General features: G+C 35.6%; 1 protein-coding gene across 5 annotated transcripts in view; it reads right to left on the reverse strand.

Moving 5' to 3' along the window:
• Positions 1-21,858, reverse strand: part of KAT6B (lysine acetyltransferase 6B) — a 92,907-nt gene that overhangs the window by 14,917 nt on the left and 56,132 nt on the right. For 3 of the 5 annotated variants that reach the window (XM_085229484.1, XM_085229483.1, XM_085229481.1), the window contains exons 7-12: positions 19,125-20,056; positions 18,120-18,241; positions 16,364-16,479; positions 14,281-14,422; positions 11,090-11,251; positions 8,616-8,709 (exon numbers count right to left, since the gene is read on the reverse strand). In XM_085229484.1, the coding sequence (XP_085085610.1) occupies positions 8,616-8,709; positions 11,090-11,251; positions 14,281-14,422; positions 16,364-16,479; positions 18,120-18,241; positions 19,125-20,056 (1,568 nt within the window). The remainder of the gene's footprint in view (positions 1-8,615; positions 8,710-11,089; positions 11,252-14,280; positions 14,423-16,363; positions 16,480-18,119; positions 18,242-19,124; positions 20,057-21,858) is intronic. The other 2 variants (XM_085229485.1, XM_085229486.1) reach the window with 2 other exon arrangements.

A 21,858-nucleotide genomic window follows, 5' to 3' on the forward strand; every position in this document is an offset into this window, starting at 1 on the left:
CAGAATAAGATTCCAACGGACAAGACAAGAAGACTGACTGTAGGACTGACTACGCCTAACCTAACAAATAAACGGTACATACCCAGAACCTTTCCAAGACCCTGAGGCCAAAAAGTCAGACAGCAACCATACCTTTCATATCCAACTCACCAGAAGAGAACAAATATCTTATCTAGCTGTTAATGTTACTCTTCTAGACTTTTTCCAGGCTCAGGAAAATTGCTGCCACTTGGAGAGTGACTGATATCTGGGAACTGTACCAGAGAGAGTTTTAGCAGTTTCAGAGCAAATAACCAAGATCCTGAGCCCATAGTCTCTTCCTATCAATCTTTTACTCCTACCTGCAAGAGAGAGCTTTGTAATACTGAAGAGCATAAGCAAAAAAATAAAATGGGGAGTCAGCACTGAAAAGCTAAAAGACACACCTTGATAAAGAAACATCACTACATTTGCTGTATTCTCTAAGCTAAGCAGTCATGACACCAACACTCTTTAAAGTAAAAGATAACTGCATTTTTCTTACACTGGCTGCAAAATCATCATTGCTGTTCGTTATACTAAAGCATATTGTCGAGCAAGAAATTAATCAAGTAAGATTTTGAAAAAAGATCCAGCAGATAAAGGAGGTTGTTACAGAAACAAACAATGATACTTCAGTCAGTAGATACAGAAATTGTGTGATAAAAAAAGCATGTATTATCAACCAAATGAAAAAATCCATCTATAACAGTGCACATCAAAAAGCTAAGTTCAAGACATGGCAATCTTCTAAACATCTACTGTTACTCAAAACAGCAGTAAGCAAAAAAGTCATTTTCTTACAAGCAAGTAGAACTGCCTGATAAGTAATGGCATGAGCAACGGAAGACATCTGTTAAGAAAGCCACAAGGTTATCTCATTGAGCTGAGACATCTTGCTGTGATGCTAGAGGTGCCTCAATAAATAGAGCAACAAGCTCCACGTCCCAAACAAATACCTGCTTTGTCCATTGACTTTCTGCAGTAGAACATCTCTGTGCAGTCAAAAGCAGAAATTTTTGACCATTGAAGATTCAATACTTAATTAAAACCTGTTTTCAATCACCAATCTCAAGCAGGCAGCTTCTCCTGTTTACTCATGCCCTATAAGCACAGCTTTGTCCAACAAAAATTTGTTTTTATTGCTACTATGTTTCAGTTTGCCTTTTAGGTGTTTTAAATTCCAGCTGAAATAAAGATGCTCTTCAGTTAGAACAGTCTCAGCTTTTTTATGTGAAGTGACATGCCCGATTTCTTCTGCAGCTCTGATAAATGCATAGTGTCTTGAAGCTATATAAAAGTGATGCCAAGAAATCCCAAGAGGATGATTTTCTTGGAATAATCTTAGGTCAACAAAGCTTGATTCAAAATCCATCTTTATTCCCTCCTCATCTAAATCTCAGCTTGACAGAATGTTCCTTATTAGTTATTTAGGAGAGGCCAAACTCATGCCTTGAGGTCAGCAACATAATCAATTGTCAAGAAAAGAACATAAAATAAGCAGCAGCATTCAAGCTCCCTCACAAATTCACAGCTCCCACAGACCTTCAGCTCCCTTTTAAAGGAAAAGAAGGGAAAAGGCAGATAGTTCTGCCTTTCATATCTGTAAACAAAAATCAACAAAAACAACAGTAAAGTTGACACAATGGTTGGTATTGCAATACACAAGCAAGTTGGTAATTAAAAAAAAAAAAAAAGATTCGATATTGCTCATCACAGGAAACAGCAGACTCGCCTGTTTTATTCAAACCTTTACATTAGCAGTGTTGATTTCTTAAGTGCAGTTTAAGTATACATTTTAGCAGATAAGTCCATAAGAAAAAAAAAAAATCCTGCTTCTCTCTACCCTCAACCTCTCCTTCTCACTCTGTGTTGCTGTTTGCCATATCCTCAACAGTACTGAAACAGTTCAGGATTGTACTGTGTGAAAGGGAACATCAAAATGCTCCTGGTTATGAGATATATGATTTCACTTCATTCCCCATCTATGTTCTAATCACAGAGCATAGCAAAGCATAACTGTATATAGTTATTTTTTTCCCCCAAGATAGATGTATTTATAGATTGCATTTCTGCTGTATTTCAATATTTGTTGCAGAGAACTGTAAAATACCTTAACATCAAATTTTGGAAAGGAATACTGACATCTGTCTATGGAAGGAGTTTATCCATCCTCATTTTTCACATGTTATTTCTACTTCATATTTCGTTAAAGTAATTAGAAATAAAAAAAAAAAAAAACTGGTTTGTTTTTTTTCCCCTCCAAGTATTACTTTTGGCCAGTGCACTACTTCCTATGACCACATCAAGGGGTTTAGATTATCGATTCTATATTCACACGTATGAAAAGAATAGAAACTAGCTCTAAGCAGCACACAGGCCTTAGAAGTGGTTCCAACAGGTCCATCAGCATACTGGAACTTAAATATCATACACATGGATATCTTAACTCCAGTAACAGCCACGTTCCATTACAGAATACATCTCAACTTCTTTTCTGCTTTACTTTCCAGAAGTTAATTTATAATTAAGTATAAACAGCACAAGCTGAGTTAATTCAAGGCCTCGTTACCAACTGGATACTGAGTTTTTTTTATCAGTTACCCCCTCAACCTGCTACTATAAGATAAGCCTACACAGCTCATTAAAACAAACACCACTAGCTAGGGATATACAGCAAACATATCAGTGAACAGATCATAATGCAGAAAGAAACGACACCTCTTCTTTTGACTTCTACTCTCTTCTAGCCATTTAGAACACCTGTTAATAGTCCTTCATAGCTTATTGTGTTTTTAAGCATACTCAAAAGAAGAAACAACACCATTTCCATACCATGGTAATTTCTCTATTTTGTCTCATTCCAGTTTCTTACTGAAAAATGAAAACCAATTTGGAAGGGACTTTTTTTTTGTCCTATTCACTAGCCTATTTATTTTCTAATTCATTCCCTAATTTTCAATGAAAGCATATAGGATCAGTAAACCATTTGGGTTTAACAAGAATCTTCAAGGACATCTGTCCATCCTTTTCACTCTATTTTAGCCCAGAATATTTTTTTGGTTCAGTATGTGCATAAAAAAGCCCCCAAACCATTGTATGTTCACAAATGATTGTAGGAATTCACAGTAGAGAAGATAGGACCAGAACAGAGATCAAAGAAACAGGCTGTAGTTTCCAGATCTACAGCCAAGTTCTTCAAAGCTGTCAGTGACAAATGAACCCACTACACCACTACAACAAATCTCATACACAGCCTTTTGCTTAGCTACCTCCTAGTGAGAAGCAGTATAGCCTAATGAATGTTGACAGAAATCTAAGTGGCTTTGAGCCAAAGAGCAGACCTCTCCCTCACAATCAACAATGTATAAACAAGAGTCACGGTACCAACCTCTTTTATGAATTGTTCTGATGTTTGCTCATGAAAAGCATTTAAGCAAATAGACATAATTACTTTCTTTACATTAAGAGATTATTTTCTCTTTATTTGTTGCACCAAATTTTTGTTCCTCTCTTACTTTGGAAATGTGCCTTGCTTAGTGACATGGATTAACTGTTGCACAAGTGCTGCTGTTGGTACTCTGTTGCTTCTGCAAATGAGGACTTCAGATTTACTCAACTATTTGAAAGAAGCAAGAACAAAATTACTTGACCAAGAAAGAGATATCAGATAAGGGAAATGAGCAAACAAAGACATTAACACTTTTCTTGTACAAGAAGAGAACTCCTCAAGTCATATAAAATATATGGAGTGGTTTTTGTTGCTGTTAATTTTTCTTCTCTTTCATCACTAGCCATATCTCCAGAACAGAAGCAGTAGTTAGCTTGAACTACTGAAAAAAGCAGCTTTATTTAAAGGTATTACAGTTGTAGGCAGTAAGTGGCACAAAAAGTTGAAGAGTCAGCACCTATATTCCCAAATATACAGAAAAACAAAACAGAAAACACACACAAAACAAAGAATTCAGACAGAATCCCAGAAGCACTTAAACAAGTTTCTTCTGTCACACAAAAATAATCACAAGGAACAGATAAACAAAATGAAAAGAGAAGGAATTCTGATGGGGAAGAAGAAACTGGTACAAATCAGTTGGACCAGAAACACCCTCAAAATAAATAACAAAAGACTATCATGGACTTTGCTCCTCGGCATTGAACCCAATCATTACTGAGATGCAAACAAACTGGCAATGTGCTAGCTAGCAAAGGTTTAACCTAGTATTGATGGATGCATTTGTTTTTCTCCTCCAACTGCTCCTATAATAAATGCTCTGGGACCTCTAGCACAGAATTTGTAATCTAGCAAACAAAATTAAGGAACTATCACGAGATGACTTTTGTTAAGAAGCATCCATTCAAGGAGTGCATTAAACTTACAGAATAAAAAGTCCATTAAACAACTATGAAATACTGTAATATTCCATGCTAGCAATACAGAACACTTTGGATTAGATACGGAAAATAAAGAAATATTAATTTTTTTTGTATTGAAGCTAAATGTATAGAAGCAACAAGCATATGAAGGATTTTAGACTGTAGAGATCTCGAGACAATTAAGTAAAGAAAACCCATCTTGAAAGGAGAAGCTGATGAAATAAAAAAAAAAATGTGAATGGAGAGGTACAGCCACAAGATAGGAGCTTCAGTGCCTGCACTGTCAAAACTTGAACAGTAACACAGGCTGAACTGCTGCAAGACAAAGACTCACATATATATACATAATTCCCATGACAGGAACAATAGCTTTGTGGTGTCATACACAAAGTGGAAAAAAAACAAAAATCCAGATGGGGTTCCTATACAATAAAAGCCTGCTGTTTGGTTTACTTCTGGATCAACTTAAGTTCTATGCAAGTTCTAGCTTAATTTATAGTATGTATAAAAGATTCATGGGGAAGTCCATACATAATTTTGGTGGAACACTGCAATTACAATTCAGTCAGCCTTACAGAAAACAAAAAAGAATAAATGGAAACAAAATAAGCTTGGCAACAATTACTGTCCTGTAAAAAAAGGAAGGTATTAAATATAACATGTAAATTAAGGTTCCTCATTTCAAAAATCAGGCTGTTAGAAGAGAACTTAATAAAGCATACACAGTGTAAATAAAATCATGACTTCATGAAAACAACTTTGTCTTCAAATGAGACATGCTTCTAGAAAAAATGAAACAGGTCAAACTAGTTTTATCTTACAGTAAAGAGAGTATCAAATCTGCATTACTACAAATCAGTAGTTCAACTATTTGAAGAATTCAGTTGCTTTTTTCTGGTTTTGTTTGTTACTCCCCAGTTTCTAAAAACCCAGACAGAAAGTTTTTATCATAGTCAAAACAACTTCCCTTCAAGCAGAAAGGTCTTGTCATGCTTTTAAAACAGAACATATATAAATGCATATATTGTATTAAATATATATATATATACTAAAATATAGATGGAAAGCTATACATTGAGTTTGCTGAAGGCAATCAGGGTAGACAACTCAGATATTTTACAGCATATTTCCTTTTCATAGTGTACTATTTTTAAATTGTTCTTTTCCCCCTGCAAGATGTGATAGACAGACCTTAAAAAAGTTTTACGTTCGTGTATACAGAGTACAAAAACAATAGCATTATCAGTTTCAATTTGAAATACAGATTAGTTAAAACGCAGTTAGCAAAAAAAAATCATGAAGTTGAAAAACTGAGTGGCAGACAACAAATATCTGCTTCTTTTTGCAAAACAGAATAACTGATTTTCCCTCTCAAGTAGCAGGAGAACCACACTGACTCATCTGTAAAGATGAGATTAGTTCAAGACAAAAGAAAACATCACAAACTGAACAAATCCATTTCACTTACCAAAAAAGAAGGTAATTTTGTACTACAAACTACATTTTCAGCAGATTGCTGACAAAGCAGAAGCTATGTAGTGGTTTAAGGCTGTGCTCTTCCCAGCCTTTCCAACTGTCAAGTGTCTAGACAAATACAAAGTAATGCGAGCAGTCAACTGCCTGTACAAAGGATTTGAGATCTTTCCCTTCGTGGTTTGTAAATGCCATTTTCTGAACATTACTCGTTCAACAGTTAGGTCGTCTTTTTTTTTTTTTTTTTACTGCAGTCCATGAACAGTTTTAGTCACTGTTATTAAAAAAGTCAACAAGTTTCAGTGACTGCTTCACAGAACTCAAAATTAGAGTAGTTAGATGTGTTACATGCATGATAAACAGAGATTTAACATTCAGAGTATAAAATTTGTCTTCTGGTAAATTTATGAAAATATGACAGTCTCAGTAAGTTTACTGGCAATTGTTAAACTATTTTAAACATGATTTGTGCAAATTCCAAATGACAACTGGGCTTCAGCAATATCCCAAATTCTCAGCCTTGTTAGAGTGATTATTTGCAGTAGACTAGAATTGGGCAGAAAGGGCCAAGTACAAAAGACAGCAGTCAACATCAGCTACAACAGAAGAGAGGGAATCACAAATAAAATCTCTGGGGAAAAAAATAATTGATTTGAGGTGATTTTTATTTTGGTGAAGATATATTTTGGGCTGACTAATCTGGATGAAGCAATGGCTTCCCTATCTAATGACATTTAGCCTCCAACCTGCAAAAGGATATAAATGCAACTGAAGAAAACAAGATTTGCATCTTCTTTACACCTAGGAAGAAACAGCCACAAGCAGTTCTCTCATGTATATCCCATTTATTTCAGACCCCATTCTCTCTAGAAAGACAAACTTCCTCAGTCATCTTTCAGTTCATTCTGTAGGAAATTGGGACAGTCTGTTTTCTAGTTTTTTAAGGGAGCCCCTTGTCTAGAAAAGGAATGAAAGGCACTGTGCAGAAGTGCTGAAGAACTGACTGCTTGCTCACATATGTTTAGTCTCTTAGCCACAGCAGAAGCTAATACTGTTCTCTGAACTGTGCCCAACAGGTATTCAGCTGTAGCTTGTACCTGTGATACGATCATGTCTGCAAAGAGGAAAGGCATAAAGATAGCACTAGGAAGGTTCAAGCTGACAGTACCATTATGTGACATTGAAAATTACCACAGGAACACTAATGATTCAAATAATCAGATGTGTCTTCAGGTTTTACAGAAGGGTAGGGGCAACACACTACCGATTTTTACAGATGAAGCAGCACACGGCACAATAACATAAAAAGCAAAGATCCAGAAGGACACAACATATTCAAATACAGACCTGTGGAACCCACAGGTTTCATAGCTGTACCATTAGCTTTGTAGACATGAAACTCTAATGCTGTGTCAGCATTCAATCAGAGAAATGTTTGCTTAAAGTGGTGTTTTGGGGTTTTTTAAAAATTTTTATTTTTGGAAGAGCACCACAGTAGAAAAACATCAAAAAGCCTAGAAGTACTTACCAGTTTCCTTAGTATCCCTATCTCATTTTGCAAGACATGCTAATCCTCGGGTAAGGGTCAATTTCTAAGTAACAAGCTTAAACTCACACTCTGAAGCTCTGGAATACATGGTATTTCTCACCCTCTCCTAAAACAGTGCAGAATGCACACGATAGAACAGCTGCTGTGTTCCACACCAGTGACGGCTGCATTTCAATGGTGGATTAAGCGGTCCAAGACCAGCCTTACCTAACTCACAAGAGTATGATGAAGACTGTTTAAAAAGCCATGGAATTAAGAAACATACTAAGTATCTTCATTAACACTAGCATAGTCAAGCTGGGTAGCATAGTTAAGACCCAGAACTTGAAAACTACAGTTAGAAATTATCCTCTGTCCTGCTGTTATACCACAATGTATTTTAATTTGCATTTTATTGTTCTAGCACACACCTTTTGGGCAGGAATCTTATTTTCTTAAATTTTTCTGTTGTCACATAACCCTATGGTGCCACAAAAAAATCCTAAATAATGGTAAAAACCAGATTCACTACTTCTTTCACTATATACAGAATACATCATCCTCCCTTTAAATTACAATAGAAAGTTGTAATCAGTAGCATAGGGGACATTTAGCTGAGAAGATTCCTTAGACAATTTTGTTTAGAGTTTCATTGCTACTTTAAGATTAGAGGGATAACAAATCTATACTTCAACTACAGTTCCTCAAACTTTCACCTATGAACACCTAAACTTCTTTGTATCTATTCCCACTAAGAAATACTGTATTTTAAGACAAAACCCAAAACACATTCCTTCTATGCAGCAATTCTTCAGCTGAAACAGTTCTCTTAGCTAAAGAACATAAAAGTCAGAAATATTAAAATGTAGAAAATGCCTTGGACTAACATCTTCTTAAGCTTTAATCACAAATAATTACCTCTTCTTCTACTAATGAGCAAGGCAAAATGGAAAGTAATTTAGACAATTCATTCAGGGTAATAGCTTTGTGAGCTAATATTGCTGCTGAGAGATCCATTCTCAATCTCCCGGAGTACAATAACAGAGCAGCACTAAGTTTTTCACTTCAGGGAGCTTTCCTATCCTATGCAAATATAAACACAAATCACATTATCTATTGATAAAAACAACAAAGCATGTTAAATAAAGTTTTACATATTACAGTTTCTTATAACAATCAACAGCCCCCTGGATCACAAATGTAAATAAAACACTTCACTTACTGAAATCAATGAGAAACCTTCCAAATCCTTGCCTTTGGTACTGGGGCATGATCATTATGCAGGAGACATTGTACTTCTGCTGGCAAAGCTTTTCCTGAGGGAAGGAGAAACAGATCAAGTATGTCAAAGCACTGCTGAAGTGGGCAATTGCCTGCACCTGCCACTATCCTTTCAAAATATCCCAATAAGGTGAACAGATGCTTGAGGTCAGTACCAAAGTCGAGAAATTCAATGTTAATATTTAATTATAAGAAGGAAGTATCAATCAAACATACCCTTCAAAATATTTATTTTTACTGGTTAGCTACTCAGCACCTTGAAAATTAGATATGTTGTCTAAACAGCATAATGAAGGTTAAGCACTGTAAAGGAGGAGGATGGGGAAGAGGAAAATATTTTCACACTTCACTAACCTCTCTCTCAAGGATATAAAAGGGGAAAATAATATCCATATGCAAGGCAAAGTTGTATTTCCTGCAATCATTACACTAACTGCTTGCTGGTTTCCATCTTTTTGCTGTCTTTGAGTGAAAAGTGGCAAGGAAACACACCCTATTATCCACAGCTGTACTAACTTTTTCAGAGCTAAAAGCTTCTCACCTGAACCCAAATGAAGGCAGAATGCTCAAAATTCAAAGCTCTTTCAGACAAAATGAAGTCATATGACATTAAGACAATGCAGGCAAGTATTACACCAACTGCTAAACACAATGGAAGGAAGAATTATAACCAGGAAGCTGTTCTAAAAATATAGTTTTTAGGTTTTATGTTCCTTCAACTCTATTGATTAAGAGTCTTAAATCCTTGTTGCCTTTAAGAGATTACAGAGAAAACAAGAAATCAGCACTTAGTAGCTTTAAGGAAGACCAAATCAAGTAAAGACAATGAAACATACGAAGTCAGAGCAAGCACACAGGTAGCTCAAGATACCACCTATTATTTCAGCCTCCACACATAAGATGACACCAGATTAGAAATCACACTGACAAAACCACATTCCAGTATGTTGGTTTCTAAACATTTCTTCAGGTGTGAAATTAGATACAAATGCTTTATTTGAGAAGCTTTCTTATTTTCTATGGTAAAATGAATCTGAAAGTATTATTTTCTCTGAACAAGCTTACAAACTCTGTTCAGGATCCTAAGCTCTCAAGACCGTTGATAGTATTAGGTACACATCCAGCTAATACATTTGGACTCAGGGAAGAAAAGCAGCATTGCTTTTCCCAGCAGGAACACACACAAACACATGCTTTAAGAAAAAGAGGGGGTACATGCAATTGATTTCAGTATTGAAGAGGAATTCAAGGTGGCAGAGTTTTGTCTTGAATTATGGTAACAAAAACATATGCAGTCACCAAAACTAACAAATGAACCAATGAACCCTCTACAAAGGCAGAGCTGGAGAACAAAATGCATTCTTGCTGAATGTCTGAAAAAATATCAGGAGAGATTCATCTGGACACACGCGGTATCTATGCTTACTAGGAAATATTTGACAGTATCAGAGTTGACTTGTTTGGACGTCAGAAGAATGTACAGCTAACATAAGAGAGTGCACTAGAAATTGTTACTTCAGTCAGCAAGGCCTACATGTTGAAAAACAGCAAAACATCCCAACAGATAACCACGCTGTATGCAGGTACTCTCATGCAATTTTTTGACATCTTTAAAAAAAAAAAAAAAAAATCAAATCTGTTCTTAAAGAAAGGAAATAATACACTGAGGGTGGTGGTGATACTAGAGACAAGAAGTATGGTAACTATATACCAAGTAATCAAATTTCTTACAGTCAAATTGTCAATTAGCTGCTTTTCTTGTTGCAAGCATATCTAATTATCTTTCACCACTTTTTTTTTTTTTAAACTATTTGTCAAGACAGGCCACAGAAGTACTATTTTTGTCTACAGCAGCAAATATTCCTTTAAAATTCAAAGTGATGTCACAAGAAAAGACATGTAATCTAAGGAAGATATCCACAATCAAGTTAGGCCTTGTGTTCTTATGTTCTGTGTGCTAAGTAACTGTATTAGACTGGACTCTACACAAGAGAGAAACAAAGACGAACACAGCTGGCCATTCACGTTTAACTAGGCAAGCTAAACTGCTAGCAGCAAAGCCATTAAAGCACACGGAAATCAACATAATTCCAAACATCCAGCATTTTCTGAACTTAGATTTAGTAGGCAATGGCAAATCTGATAGGGTAAGAAATACATCTAATTTCCAGCTACACAAGTACAAATCACAACACATTCTGAAAAAAAAATGTACATGGCTGAACACAGAATTTCTCAATTTGCAGCAGTCTTTGAGAAAAGGCAGTACTAGCACATTTGAGATCAATCACATTCCATTTCAGATTTACAGAGAGGATTTTAAGTTTCTGAATCAATTTCTTCTTTACTGTTGACACAATATTAAGGATAGTGAGAAATTAGAAATGTTTTAAAATACAAATTTTTATATTTTACCTTAGAGAAATATCCAACTAAATGGCATCCTTTCTCATCATTTTTTGTAAGAACATAGAAGAGGAATGGTTCAACATCATAATACAAGGTTTTGTGGTCCAGAAAGAGCTTAGCTAACAAACAAAGATTCTGACAATAAATTTTGCTCACGTTTCCATCAACCTAGAAAGCAAGACAGAGGCAGTTACTTCCAAAGCCATCAACACGTTACAACAAAATAGCTTCTTGAATCACTCATGTGCTAGGTGGAAACATGGAAAAGATTACCATTAGAAGAGGAAAAAAAAAAATTAGGTTCAGGAGAGATGTCCCTGCTTCTTGTTAAATAAGAATTTTTCAACTAGTCCTGATTACTTTACATGTATAAGTATTATCTCAGGATCTGGCTTTACTAAACAAAGTTACTTCATTTTTTAAGTCAGATTTATCTCTTTAACTTTCTTTCAGGAACTGAGTGAACAAGACTGGCAGACAACAAAAGTGTATTACTGAAAACTGCATTGAACTGTGATTTGCTAAAAGGCTATGGTATCCAACACACACACAACAATAAAAAACAATGAAGTGCATTATGCTGAATCACTTAGGCATTAGGCCAATGAACGGGCTGCCAATTTGTTATCAATCATAGCCATGTTTTGGATAAATTAAACAAGGCAAAAACTCTACGCTAGTCTAAAACCCTATTGAGCATGAGAAGTAAATTTTGAGACTAAGTACTACAATTAGTCTAGGTATGTTATGAGTGTAAAGAGTCAAGCTGTGATGCAGACAGCTATAGAAAAGCCAGACATACATACAGATCTCCTAGATCAATTAGTTACTCTCTGAAAAGGAAGGTTCAAAGGCAACAGTCTTTTTGAAATAATGTTAATGGAAGTGTTTGCTTGTATTGATGTTCTTTGATAAAGTCACTATTCATACTTCATTCACAGAGACAGCCACACAGTATGCACACAGTACTAAAACACATTTTATTCTGTTTCTAGTAAGAAACCTAGTTGTAAATGAGTAAATCTCAACCTTTCGTATATTTTTCAAAGTGACTTCGGTAACATACTTGTGTTATCAGAATTAACAAGAAAAAAAATGCTAACACATTTAATACACAACTACAACTAGTGTAGGCATTAGAATATACTTGCATATAGCACTTGAGAACATTATCAACTAGATTAAGCTCTCATACAACTCACTCCATTGTCCAAAGGTTTTTTTTTTTTTTTTTTTTTCTTTTTCCTTCCCCCTTTTTTTTCACTCTTAGTAGCAAGTGTGAAAAGGAGAACATCAAGTAAAAATCATCGGTGGGTAAGCCACAAGTTTGAAAACGCAATTATATAAGCTATCTTTTTCAGCAAGAACATTTGTACAAAAAAATAAAAATACTCCTTAAATTCCAGGCAACTACAGCTTGTTCATCAGCTTTAAATACAAATAGGAAGAAAAACAAAACCAAAACTTCAAAAGGAAGCATCTGTCAAAGTTTCTTGGCTACAACATAGTAGTAAACTATGTCAAAGCCTTCTCTCAAATCTGGCAAAGTCATGCTCTTAGCAGAGGTATGTAAGTCTTAAATGACAAACTCATTTATCTTTCTCTAGAAAACAGAGCACAAAGGGAACCACAAACCCTTCATTCTGTCAAATACAAAATGGGTGCGCAGAGTTCCTAAAGTACCTATGAGAAAGGACATCAACTGATGATTAAGTTTCTACAGTTATCAGAATAATAATTTAAGCTAACCTTCAAAATAAGAAAGACTATTTCATATGTGTTTACTGAAGTACCTGAAACTGAGAAAGGGGATAAGAGCAATAGAGAGAAAGCCTGAACATTTCTTTCATGTGCACCTTGTTTTCCTCCATCCTGAGAGATGTATTTTACTTTATGTTCTCAATAAGTTTTTACTCACAGCTTACCAGTAGTTTATTAATGAAAATAAACTGAAAAGCAGAATTTGCCTATTGTTGTATGCTGCACAGCCCTTAACAGCTGCTAACAGAGCAAAGGCTAATTATTTGTGGCTGACAGAACAAGTCTGGTTTTTAATAGAAAAAGAATTAAGCCTGTATAACTTAAGCCTTTTGCTGGCACATCTACAGTCCTCAGAACAATTACTCAACTCAGGAAGGAAACAATCCTGATGCAGATTGCTATTTTCTTTAATAGCACAAAACCAAGCAAGTTAATTACACAAATATTGAGATTTTTTTTTTTAATTTAAGAATTCCAAAACTGCATTTCACATTGTTTCATTAGACAATGGCAATTACCTAGCATGACAGACATTTATACATTACGAAAACATAAAATTAAAGTAGAATCTATAATACTTGCAATTAAAAAGAATTCAGTGTAACATACACATCCAAATACAGCTGTTTAGAAAAACTCTCAAAAGAAGTCAGAGCACTCTTGACAGTCTGTTCTGTTAGCATCACTGGTAATGATTACTGAGAAACAGCCAAGTGGAGAATGCTTAGCTTTAATAACTGTGGGCATGCTATCTCATATACAAGGTTCCTGTTGTCTAGGATACTCTTAAAACTCAAATACATTTACAGTAGAAGTCTCCCAGTAAAATATTTAGATTATAGAAGACTATGCACTCATATGCTCAATTCTGTAATTTCTAAATTAAAGGCAGTTTGTTGTGGCTGATGTTGGATTGAACCTCCATCATTCAACCAGGACATTTAATTCTCAAACATCCAGAAGGAAGGCAAAAGCACTTAAGTAGCTAATATTTGTAATTCAAGAACAGTATATAATAAACAGCACTGCATGTTTTTATACAGAACTATCTACATTATAGAATGAGAGAGAGTTTAGTACTCTCTCTACATTCAAAATACTCAAATAGCCAGAAATGAAAGGGTGAAAGGCACTTCTGCTGAGAGGGAAAGGTAATTCAGTATAAGGGCTCCCATTGCAGTTTCCACCTAAAATACGTGCTAGACAAATATCTTAAGAGGTAGAGTAATTCATGAAGTACAAATAAAGAAAATTAGTCATGACTGAATATGGCAGAGTGGAATAGGACAGGGAAGATGGACTTGTTTTTGCAACATAATAGGAATCTCCAAGCAAGTGTTCAAGTATGCTGAAGTTTCCACAACCACCACTCTACAACCAGTCTGTAATGTCTACTGAGCAATTAACTTCAGAAATTTAGACTTCGATGTACCTACCTCAAACACTGACAGGTCATTTCTTCTGTAGATTTCATTGGCTGGAGGATGAAACCAGCCACACTTCTTTGAATGCCTTAACAAAATGTTTTTACTTTTCATATATTTAAGACAGAATTCACACAGGTAAAGCTTTGGTAGTCTGTATAAAAATTAGAAAGATATTTTATAAAAAATAGTGAAATCCTGTAAACAGAAAAGTTACCACAAAGTGACAAGCCCCTCCCCATTTTAATATGAAATACCTCAAGTAAATACTGCAGAAGTTTAAGTAATAAGAAGAAAAACATCACATTACAGGGAATGATTAAATATTTACATTAGCCATTAGAAAAGAAAGATGAGAGATCAACCATGGTAAAACTGATTCAACAGAGTTGGATTATGGTCAACTGTTTTACTGTACAGATCCCTGTTACTTCCCCTTTCCCACATTCCACAGAAGTTTTTGCTGTGATCTCCATCGAGTCTTCATCAGGCAGACTGGAATCGTATCTCCAGTTTCACCCTTTTCCTTCCAGTAAACACAAAAGGGACACGCAGCACAACATAAGGCAATGTCCCACACTTCAATTTTCCTTACTTTGGATATGGGAAAAGCTTAAAGATTATTTTTGTCCCCACTCTACTCCTAATATTTAGATGGGATAGCAACTTGTGATAGGATTTTACTCTCCCATCCCTTGCCTACCTTATCATTTTGTTGACCAAAGAAGCCCATCCAAACAGTCCACATATAGGTGAAAAGCCTCCCTTTCATCCATCTCCATGATACAATGCATACTAGGTGACTATTCTTCCACGGAGCATTCAGTTCGGGTGAGAAACAACTAACTCACATGACCAGTGTTAGACAATGCTGATAAGTGTTCTGCATACTAGAAATCACCCCTTACAGAAGTTTTATGGCTTCAAATGTATGTTTAAAAATCACTAGAGCACTGGATGACTGCTGCAAAAATTAGTCTACAAAGTTTTAGAATAGAGGAAAGACTCTGCTCAGAAGCTACCAGCACATCCTGGGATCAAAGCCATGGTTTATACTAAGAAAGCTTATCAACACAAAAATAGTTTGAACTATTTGTTCCATTATGTAATCCCACTGTGCTTACGGCCAAGAACCACACTGTCTTCTATAAATGCTACCCCATTGTTGTCTCATGCTAATGACTAACCATTTTGATGTCTCTATTTGTGATTAATTTACTTAATAAAGCAGGTATCTCACACACAACATAATACAAATTGAGAGATTAAAAAAGAACTAAAATAAAAAGATAAAATAATAAATAACACTATAAAAGCACTGGTAATAAGAACAAAGAAATGTACTTTAAACTTTTTTTAGACCATATTTTTTGTATTATCAATTGAAAATATGTCCCTCATTTCCATTATGGAAAGAGGGCAACATCAAGGAATGAGAGGAAGAAGAGAAAAGGCAGCTTACATCAATGTCAGGCAAAGGCTTTTTGGAGCAAAGCACATAGCTTGGTTTCCTACTGCAGTAAACTACTTGATTCTGCAAATTTCCACGTGTGCCACAACGGATTCATAAAAAATGTAATTTCAGCACATGCAAAAATCAATAGGCATCTACCAAGCACACATACTAGTTCATGTTTTCATCTGACTCTAAGGCATCCTGTGCCAGGCAGTCACTGGTGCCACACTTTGCCTTTTTTATCTAATATTTACAGACTTCTTTACAGGCCTTAAAAATGAAGAAATAAAAAATAAATGAATAAAAAGGAAGTTAACAACTTCTAGATAGCAAACAAAAGTAATTGCTTTAAGTGGCCACAGATTGGACATACCTGGTTGCAAATTGTTCTAAAAGAAATACCAATATGTGTTGTAAAGCTAAACTCTATACGAAACTGGGAAGAAAATAAAATCAGTACTTTTAATGTAACCTTGAATAGAACTAGAAAAAGACAATGCAACTTCTTAGCCTCTCTTGTAATTACAAAAGCATATTTGCTCTTAAAAGTTATACAAATAAATTACAATTACAGAAGAGTAAGAAAGTAAATTATATTATTAAAAACAGTAATGCATGACAATCTTGACAACTCACTACCTTGCATATTCCTGTGGGTAAGGTGAAGAGTACCATGTCTGGATCTCATATTTTCCAAACTCTATCACCGAAGGGTATCGCCCACTTGTATCAGCAGTGTTTTTACACCCAATTTTCTGTCAAGTGCAACAAAAGCAAAATACTAGTTATAGAGAAAGTAAACAGAAACTTATTATCAATTTCACACAGCGAAGGTGTGACAATACTCAGACATTACTTAAATTCTTCCAGCCCACATGGACAGAGAAGAGAGTTTGCCAACAGCTAGATATAAGAGATGATAGTTCTTTTCAGTGTGCCAAACATGAAGCAAAATCAGTAGATAATAAATGGCCCAGAAAAGGCACAATTGCCTGAATCCTCTTTTCCTGCAGCACCTAGTGAGATGACTTTTCTACCATCCTAATTCTAAGTTGTCATCATGACAAAGAAGTGGATCAGCATAACCTTTCTGGAGACCAAGGAACTTGATCTTACAATATCAATGGTATACTGAAAGAAACAGATTTCAGGTAACGTACTGAAGTTGAGCTGACTGGAATACGATCAGCAAGACTCTAAAGCAACAGCTACATACAAAAATAGAACAAAGATGGAAAAATAAGTAATTTAATTGCCAGCAATTTTAGAAATCTTAACATATCACATCTTTTAATTGAATATGAAAGCTAGAAATGAGGAAGCAGTGGGAACCATTTCTATGAGCAAATGGAAACAAACCAATCATGAAGCTGAATTTTCAAATTTGGCTCAAGTTTCTTGACTAACACACTCTGAATTCAGCCTATGACAAATTAATTGCACTCACCTACATCCAGTAATGCTAGTTCTTTTGTTTTTAACCTGAAAACAATTGACTTCCATTAGAAGTCACTATATGTAATGGTTTATGATGCAATTTCATAAAAAGCAGCAGTTGAAGCATTACATGCACCTCCCTTCTGACTCATGTTCTCAAAAGACATGTGCAGCTTGAAGGGTAAAATCACCTCACAATTGACTTACGAAGAGTTTCTTGCTCTACTAGTCTACTAGGCTTGCTCATTTCACTGACAAATACATTTAAAAGACTCTTTTGAAAAAAAAAAAACTAAAACTAAAAAAAAAAAAAAAAAAAAAAAAAAAAAAAAATCAGCAGCCTTGGCCAGATTCCATAGTAAAGAAAATTAGCTCAATCTCAGTAAGCTTAAATTACCAGCACATACCGTAGAGAAGAACACCACCATCAGTTGGTATGAATAGCTTTAGTCCAATTCAGCTCAAGCATTTTTGCTACTACAAGTCAGTTATGTTATTTAAACCCAAAGTGTGATAAATGGTGGGTCAAAATAAAGTTATAAACTTGGTAAGGCCACTCTCCTTCTCCTAAACGGCACTTCCTGGGATAGACTTCACTTTTCATTGTGACTCTTTTCACAGGAAAATCAAAGCACATTCTTACTGACCATAATCTTCTCAATCCAGACCAGGATTTCAGCTATGCTGAATCTCTGAACTTAATCAGTGATAGTCCTGTATCCAAAATGCCCAAAGATATCTTTCAAAATCTATCAAAAGTGTACTCAACTGGCCAATTCCAGTGCCTTGTCTCCAGTCTAGGAGACCAATTGTATACACAGTGTCTCCCAAATTCAATTTACAAGCATGACATAGTAGGTAAAAAAGGAATTCATTGAAAATTACGATGAATTATGAATATAAAAGTGAATCAGGTTTTAATTTATATATATAACTGCATTTCATGAAACAGTCTTACCTCCAGGGAAAGTTCCCGAGCCTGTTTAAATACGTCCAAATCCTCCTGCGTAACCGTGTCCTTGCTTCCCACCAGATATACATCTGTATTTTCTTGTTTGATGCTTAGTTTGATTTCAGTATCTGTTATTTAAAACCAGCAAAAAGTTTATTCACAGACATGAAAATTAAACATGCCTTACCAAAGTGATGCCCCTAAATAGGGATGTAGCATTTACAGCTATTGAACTAAATTTGGGATTCTGAATAACAGAAATGAATGCTTCTCCCCTTTCTGGTTTCATAGCTTGCTGTTGCATGAGCTATTTTTGGTACTTGCTTGCCTTTCTTCTTGCCTATCTAAGCCTTTACAGCCTAGTTCTATTAAATTCATTTTGAATCTCATGAAAAGGAATTTCTGTCATTAGAGCTGATAAATTCTAGGACGTTCTATAAGGTAATAATAAGAGGAAAAAAGTTGCCCTTAAAAGTTGGAGACCAGTGCTAAGCTGAGTGTACATTCAAAAGTTATCAGTATATTTTTTTCTTAAACAAAATTATTAAAAAAGATAGTTCACAGCAGTACAGATCAAGTGTTGTGGAGACCATAACAGGATGGAATTGTTCATGAAAAAGCAATGGAGCAGAAGGAAATGAATTGAAATGCCCATCATCATAAGCACTGACAGCACACAATCATAATGACAGCACTCCTGCCAGAGAAAGGGCAGGTGAAGAACAAGAAAGTAGCATGAAAAGTGGCTATTCATGCGGTACTAAACAGCCATAAGCAACATTATGAAGGCATTTGGAGCTCCTAATGTCACTACAGATGCAAAAAAATAATAAAAAGGTGGTGTGGTATTAGTCAGAAAAAATACTTTGGAGGTTTAGTCAGTCAAAGTTTCGTCACTTCTGTATGAAAGTGAAGTAAGAACAAGAGAAATAGCTAAGACCTATGTGACAAAATAGGAATTTTGATTTTGGACGGGACACAGGTTTGGTTGGCGCTTTGACCTTTGCTTACCATCATCCTGATCAGGTTTAATTCTTCCGTCTGCCAAGCTCCCCTTCCCTGTTGAGGGGGTCCCCATCTGAGGGGTCACTTTATACTTTAATCTGCCTAGAATCCTGTGCTTTTTAAGTAAAGTTTTTCTCTTGAGGTGAGCAACTGATTTAAAAGCAAGCCCTCTAGACAAACCCCATCCAGAGGAACAGGCATAAGAAATAAATCTATTTCTAACCTCTTTCCTTCTATAAAAATATCTATTAGGTTTTGAAGTAGAAGATAATTCTGGTTTACAACGTATATGCTTGGGTGGTGCATAGCTTGGGTGTCCCTTTTTTCGAGACTGTTCCTGAGTAGCATAGATATGAGAGAGTCCATCAAAGAGTCCCTTTAGCTGACTATTACTAGGAAGACTACTAAAGGAGGGAGCATTTGACTGACTGGAAGAACTTTGAGGAGAATTAGAAGAAGTGGAAGTGCTAGATTTTTGCAAAGTGGGGCTCTGACCAGAGATGGGGGTTGGGGGTAGAAGTGAAGAAGGTGGAGGTTTTAGCTTTTGTGTGGTACCTGTAGCCAACACAAGAGAAGTGCATGACTGTTTCTGAGAGACCTTTTTCCTTGGACGATAGTGCTTTGAAAAGTCTATTATTTCACCTCGTGATCTGCGACCATCAGGTGATGGGGTAAAAAACTTAGTAAGGCCATCAATAAGCCCTTTGGTTTTCTTGTTAACTTTAAGTGTAGAGGCAGATATGTAGGTGGAGGTGGTGGTGATTTTGGTGGTGGCACCAGGCCGAGTGGGGTCTGTAACAGGCAATCTGCTGCTTGAATCCTTCACAGATGCAGCATGACCAGATGAAGGTGTGGTACAGACTTTAGTCTTTTGACCCCTACCAGGTGACCCCCTTCCTGTGAATGCATTCACGGATCCTTCATCACTGGTTACAGACCTATGCAAAAATTTGGAAAACAAAAAATATCAGCATTAAGAAATAACAACTACTGCCAAATAGTAGCACAGTATATACATGTTACTACTTGTGTAATTGTACTTAATCTGTAAGAAGTTGAAGGATATTTACACTTTGGAAAAAGAATCACACTATGATGCAATATCCAACTTTTTTTTTCCCCTCAGAGGCAGTTCATAGTACATATAAATAGAAGCAACTGAGGCAGTAAGATCTCCCAAGAATACAGCCTCTGCACCTCCCTTTTACACATGGAATAAACACACATCTTTAAAGAAGTGTTAAAGCATCATGCCTTAGCACAGTAATTGCTTCATCACAACCAAATTTTTTTGTACACGCAACGATGCATGTGTTCAACATAAGCTGCATATTAAAACATTTAATTCCATCAGAACATTAGCTTGAACTGTAGAAGAAGTCTATTAGTTAGCAATGCAGTTAACCTTCAAACTATTTTTACCCTCATTTGATAACATAAGTCAACACTAGCATTAAAAAGTACTGCCTATGACATAAAAGAAAATTGAGGTTATTTACAGAGAATATTACAACAAACTTGTTTAGAAATAAAATTACCACAAAGAGAAAAGAGCAAAACCGTAAGACTAAGTCGTGTATGTAGAAAAACCACAAACCAATCAAGCCTAACATGGAAGACGTTTAGAAAGAGTAGTGAATGCTACGAAGAAAAAGGGGATGTTTAAAGCCAACACTTATGAAAGAAGTACAGGTTTAGCACTGCTTGCTAACAATGGAATGGAGGAATGCCTTTGAAGAGAATGCTGTATAACAGTATACATTCAGTATACAAAAACTGAAAGTTTAAAAATATTTGGAGTAAGAGAAGTAGGTATTCACAAGGTATGACCAAATGGCAAATCCAAACAAAGCTATATAGCTACATCAAATGCTTCCATTTCCGCTTTCCATCCTGCTCTTTGAAGTTAGCTCATTTATTTAGCAGAGGAAAGTTTTCTTCCCCAGATTTTTGCCTTCTTAATTGAGATACTGAAGTAATTAATTCCAACAGGTTACTTCTAATTAGAGATTGAACAGCCTAGGGCTACCATCTGGTGTGCTGAACTCCAAGGGCCCACTACTTAAAAAAACAGCCCCTTTTCCACTCACACATCCTTAAATTTGGGTAGCTCCTAAGAAGGAACAAAACCAAAAAACTTCTAAGTCCTTTGAATCCTTTACTCCCACAAGCTTACGTCCATAACAACACTTACTCTCACTACCAGATGTGCTAATCACCGTCAAAGCCAGAGGCTAACACACACCTGGTTTTAGTTAATCCTATATAGTAATGCCTGTGAAAAGTTTCCTACAGTGAATAGGCAGAAAGTAATTCCAGAACTGGAAAGCTTTAGTTTGTGTTATACAAAAAGTGGCTAATTTTCCCACATTTTATGCAACCACTCACTTATATATATGACATAGCTGCCTTCCATATCCTACTATATCTTTTAAGCAGGATTCCTTAAGATTTACTGCTCTTATCTTGTCTCCTAACCATTATTTTCCAGTTAAATTATTTTATACATATTAGATGTTGCAGTAATAGAAATGTGTTCGCAGTACGATAAATATTATTTAAAAAAAAAAATCCCTTTCCAAAGTACTAAACTAATATGCTAAAGAAGAAAATCTTTTCATTCATAATCATCATCCAACATTAAACATAACATTTATGTTAGAAGTCATAGTTCAAAACTCCATTATCAAAACTTAACAATAAAACCCACATGACCTTTCCAACTTTTCTTTCAGATCTA

Source organism: Meleagris gallopavo, chromosome 8, assembly GCF_905368555.1.
Source record: "Meleagris gallopavo chromosome 8, MGAL_WU_HG_1.1, whole genome shotgun sequence".
Lineage (NCBI taxonomy): Eukaryota > Metazoa > Chordata > Aves > Galliformes > Phasianidae > Meleagris > Meleagris gallopavo.